This window comes from Triticum dicoccoides, chromosome 2A (assembly GCF_002162155.2).
Source record: "Triticum dicoccoides isolate Atlit2015 ecotype Zavitan chromosome 2A, WEW_v2.0, whole genome shotgun sequence".
NCBI classification, from domain to species: Eukaryota; Viridiplantae; Streptophyta; class Magnoliopsida; order Poales; family Poaceae; genus Triticum; species Triticum dicoccoides.
This window is the reverse complement of record NC_041382.1, coordinates 164,582,573-164,586,967: the sequence shown is the minus strand read 5'-3', so window position 1 is coordinate 164,586,967 and position 4,395 is coordinate 164,582,573. Positions and strand designations below refer to the sequence as shown.

General features: G+C 45.3%; 1 protein-coding gene across 1 annotated transcript in view; it reads right to left on the bottom strand.

Annotated features, from left to right (window-relative positions):
- Positions 1 to 3,980, bottom strand: part of LOC119354000 (putative yippee-like protein Os10g0369500) — a 5,558-nt gene extending 1,578 nt beyond the window's left edge. Inside the window, exons 1-2 of the mRNA XM_037620707.1 lie at positions 3,424 to 3,980; positions 2,302 to 2,410 (exon numbers count right to left, since the gene is read on the bottom strand). Coding sequence (XP_037476604.1) covers positions 2,302 to 2,410; positions 3,424 to 3,566 — 252 coding nt within the window. The 5' untranslated portion in view covers positions 3,567 to 3,980. The remainder of the gene's footprint in view (positions 1 to 2,301; positions 2,411 to 3,423) is intronic.
- Positions 3,981 to 4,395: the final 415 nt, after the last annotated feature.

Sequence of the window (4,395 nt, the reverse complement as noted above, 5' to 3'; positions counted from 1 at the left end):
AATCGGCCGCCACTGCCGAGGCTGCCGCCGAAACGCGCGCCAAAGAGCACACGTTCGGCTGCGGCAGTCCGGCCACTACGGCGCCGAGCTGCAGTGCGACGGCCAGCGCCATTGGCTCGGCAAGTTCGAGTGGCGGAGCTAGCCACGAGCGCGTTCAACATCGCCTGTTGGAGGCTTGACCGGCCACGTCGCAAGCTTAACTTTCCGGTAATTGAATCTCGGGAGGGGGCGAAGTTCATCACTCCGACGGTGAATATTGTATCCCGCAAGGAGAAGAGGGTCACCCGCATTGTCCTGGAGCAGCGGGACACCCGGGAGGGTGATGAGGCGGCGATGGCGAGGTTCGCCGTGGAAAATCCACATCTTGTACAGGCGGAGGTGGAGTGGTTTTGAAAGAGGGACAATGAGCGCAAGGTGGAGCGCAAGGAGGGCGAGGCTAGCCCCTCCAGGGTGATCAAGCTCGGGTCTGACGACGAGGTTGAGCTTGACGACCAGAGTGAGGAGTTCAATACCTCTAAGGAGGAGACCATGGTGTTTTGGAACGCCATCGGACACACAACCTGACGATGATGATGAGTAGTATGTGCATAGTGTGTCCGTAGGAGTACTATGTGTTTGAATGTTTGGATGTTAAGTTGAATGTTCGGATGTTTAAGTTGCATGTTTAAAACTTCGAATGTTTAGGAGTTTGTATTTGAAGTATGCAATGTGATCAAGTGGTTTGGATGTTTGTTTGGATGAGTCCCTATTTTTGGGCAGCTGTTGGAAATGGACATATTTTTTGTGCCCAAAAAATCACCTTTTGGTGCCCCAAATTTTACTCCGAACACTTTTTGGTGCCCTATTTTAGGTCTACTGTTGGAGATGCTTTAAGGATTTGTCTTGCCTCGTTCCTACGCAAAAAATGAGCTTTGAGTGGATGTATAGTTTCCTCCAAAAATACTGGAAATGAGTAGTATCCCAAAGGAATTTCAGTATGTGTTTCCTACAAACCGAATGCATCTATAAGAAATTTTCCTCTAGAATCCTTGGTCCTTTGTATTTCCTACAAAAATCCTCCAAACCGAATGAGGCCTAAGAGGGAAGGGAAAACTGTGCTCCGAACAGGACCTAAAAGATATGTGAAGGTATTTATTTGTTCCTGCTCTCATTTCATGCCAATTGCACCAAAAGTTTGAACATCCATGACCAGGCTTGCTCTGGCATATATGTCAATGTCAGGCTCAAGGGAAAAGACAACCCATCCCTGGAGCCTGGAGGAACCTTTGTACTAGTATAACCGCAGCCAGACGATAACAAGATCCTGATAAGCTAATGCTTCATGATTCCAGGGAAAATGCAGTCAAACTAGGACATCAAACATGACTTAAGTGACACGCTATGAATACCAGGTGGACTGGGATGTGCTTCTATCAAGAAAAAATATAGTTCCATAAACATGACAAAAAAAACAGGAGAAAAGTAAAAAAAAATCCATAAGAACCTAGATGAACTGACAGCGACAGAATTTTACTTTCTGGCCTTTAACGAGCAAGGCATGGATTCAACATTTATGTCTTAACTACAACATTGTTATGAACTTGCTATACAAAAAAATAAGGCATCGATACATAAAAAGATACTCTACAAAATAGAAAGACCTATAATTAGTTGCCCATAAACAAGTCTACAAATCTACGGATCCCTCAAAAAAGTCAGCAGATAAAATATGTGGATGTGTCATTTAGGTTTCAGAATAATTTCACCAAATGTGGCCGTCTCTGTCAACTACGCAACCTATACCCTGCACTCAATAGCCAAGAGAATTCTGAATGAAGTGTTCCTCTAGAAACGCAAGGTCATGCCTTAGCTTCCGTGACAGGGGACGTACCTAAGGCACCAAGAAGAGCTAACCAGCTAAGAATATGCATTATGTCTGTTTTAGTTGCTTCATTCCAATTAGCAATTCAGTTGATTAGCTACCTACTGTTAGGCTTTGATGTGTCAGCCTCTCCATATATAAAGGGAGTTGGCAGTGGGGAACAGGATCAACGCATCAACAGAAATCACAGTGAATCACCCAAATCTCTAATCTATCCTATCACTAGCAGCCATGTAGTACATGGCTATCTTCCTGGTAGTAGTTTCCCCAGTAAGAACCCTAGTTTCATATTACAAACATCACTATAACAGGATAGTGCTAGGATGCTTATTCTCTTAGATGAATTAATTTCAACAGTATGATAAACTCACATGCTTTAACTAATCTATAAGCAGTATTAAATGAATTTTTCATTAACTAAAATGTAAACTAAAACTTACATATTTCCAGCCAAGGAGTCGTTGGCAGCAGCTACAGTAGATATCGTTCACTGTATGCAATCCAGTCAAAAGATGGCGATCCTCATTGGGACCAAGGCTCACATTCACCCTGGATGTCACATTCACCCCAGATTAACATGTCAACAATAATTAGCAAAAGCTTGGTAGTTCAGATGTTCAATGGTCAATTACTCATACTTAATTCAGTTTAGATAAAGAGTTCATGTAATGTTAATAACCATACTTTTCTATTTGACATCTATGTTTCCTAGATAATATGGAACTGTTGCCTGATTACATAATTTATTGAAATTAACTCAGTATTTGGGGCGAAGAAAGTGAAGGATACTTCATTAGCAGGTCTATTGAATTCACAAAATGTGAGCTCTCCATGAAGTTAACTTTTGATAGTTGGTCAGCAACATAAAGATGAAAATGGGCTAAGAAGCATTTTCATATTCAGAAACAACTGGTCCTGATCAAGCTCTCTCACTTCATAGATTGAGTTGCATATCTCCATTGGCAGTAAAGCATGATCTTGTAAGTCAAGTGATATCAAATGTGCAATTTAGGCTACTTAGCCTCCAAATTTTAACTCTCTAGCCTAAGAGCAACATAGGTCACCAGGTGGACCATAAGGTCTGTAACAATACATACAATTTTGCCCGGGTTGATTACCAAACTCACTTATTGTCTTTCGAAATAGGGTGCCAGACTCATTTGACTCATATTCATCATGATTCAGAAGATTCAATGCTGCTCAAATCAAACATAACCATACCGGATCCATCACCGCATTCTTGCATTCAGCGTACTGCGTAATTAGTACTAATAACAATCATGATTTTTCACCCAAAAATCAGAAGCAAAACCCCCTCAAGGAAACAACATTACTAGTACTGCTACAAAACAATAATCTTGCAACTATGACGAACTTAAATCAGTGTTGTTACCAGCAATGCATATAACTTGCACGGCACGACTTGGCTACTACTATCTAGTAATGCCTGCAACTGAAAAGCATTTCTAGAACAGCGGCATTGCAATGATCGCACGATCCACACGCGGAAAGCAGGGAAAATAGAGGAGGGCGAAGAGAGAGAGAGAGATGGCTCAGCTCACACGCTATCGAAGAGGTAGGCGCGGCCGTGGCGGCCACGGAACTCCTTGGACACGATGTCGTCCGGCGACGCCGAGTCAACCCTGCAGAACTTGCACTTGAACACCTTGGGCCCCGGGAGGTACTCCACGAACAGCATCCCCATCCCCCCCTCCCCTCGCCTCCCGGAGAGCAATTCAGCAGAAGCAGCAGCCGCAGAAGATTCCCTTCCCCCGACCAAATCAGCAATCGAGCTGCGGGGAGGCGGAGAGGCCGCTAAACCTTATCAAATTCCGAATCGGGAGAATGGGAGGTCGGGGAGCCGGCTGCCGGGCCCGATCGCCATGGACGGGGGAGGGATCGGCGGCGCGGCAGCGGAATCGGGCGGCGGATTTGGCTGGGGGGCAGTGGGGGTTGGGAAAGCGGAGGCGACGAGGAACAAATGCCCACTTGCTTGTCCTTGCTTCTGTTTTCTGGTAGCTTCGCACGTTTGTTGTTGGGGGCGATGGCCTGGTTTTGTGGTTCGTGGCCTCGGCCTCCGCCTCCGTTGGGCGTACGTGGGGGGGCGGTGGTCGCTTTGCCGTTGCGTCGAGCGTCGGGCAAAGTTATACGGGATTGGACAAAGCGACGTGCGAACGGGCCAATCCGAGTCGTGGCGCTGGCATGGCTTGGCGACGATGCGCGTTGTGTTATCCGAAAGCTTTTCGGCATTTTGCGAGCGCTAGATTCACCTCGGGCTAGGGTCTGATCTCGCGTATCTCAGCATTTGGATCCTTATTATTTTGCTAGGAATAGGAATGGTGCAATTAAATTTCGTACTGTTAGGTTCGATTTCGTGTATTTTAACATTTTTTCTGCATCACCTCGCAAAAAAAACATTTTTACTGCATGATTATTTTTAACACAATACAGACGCAAGCCCTCGTATATACGTGCATACACTTACTCGTATTAACGCACACATGCACATCCCATCCTTATGAGCACCTTCGAGA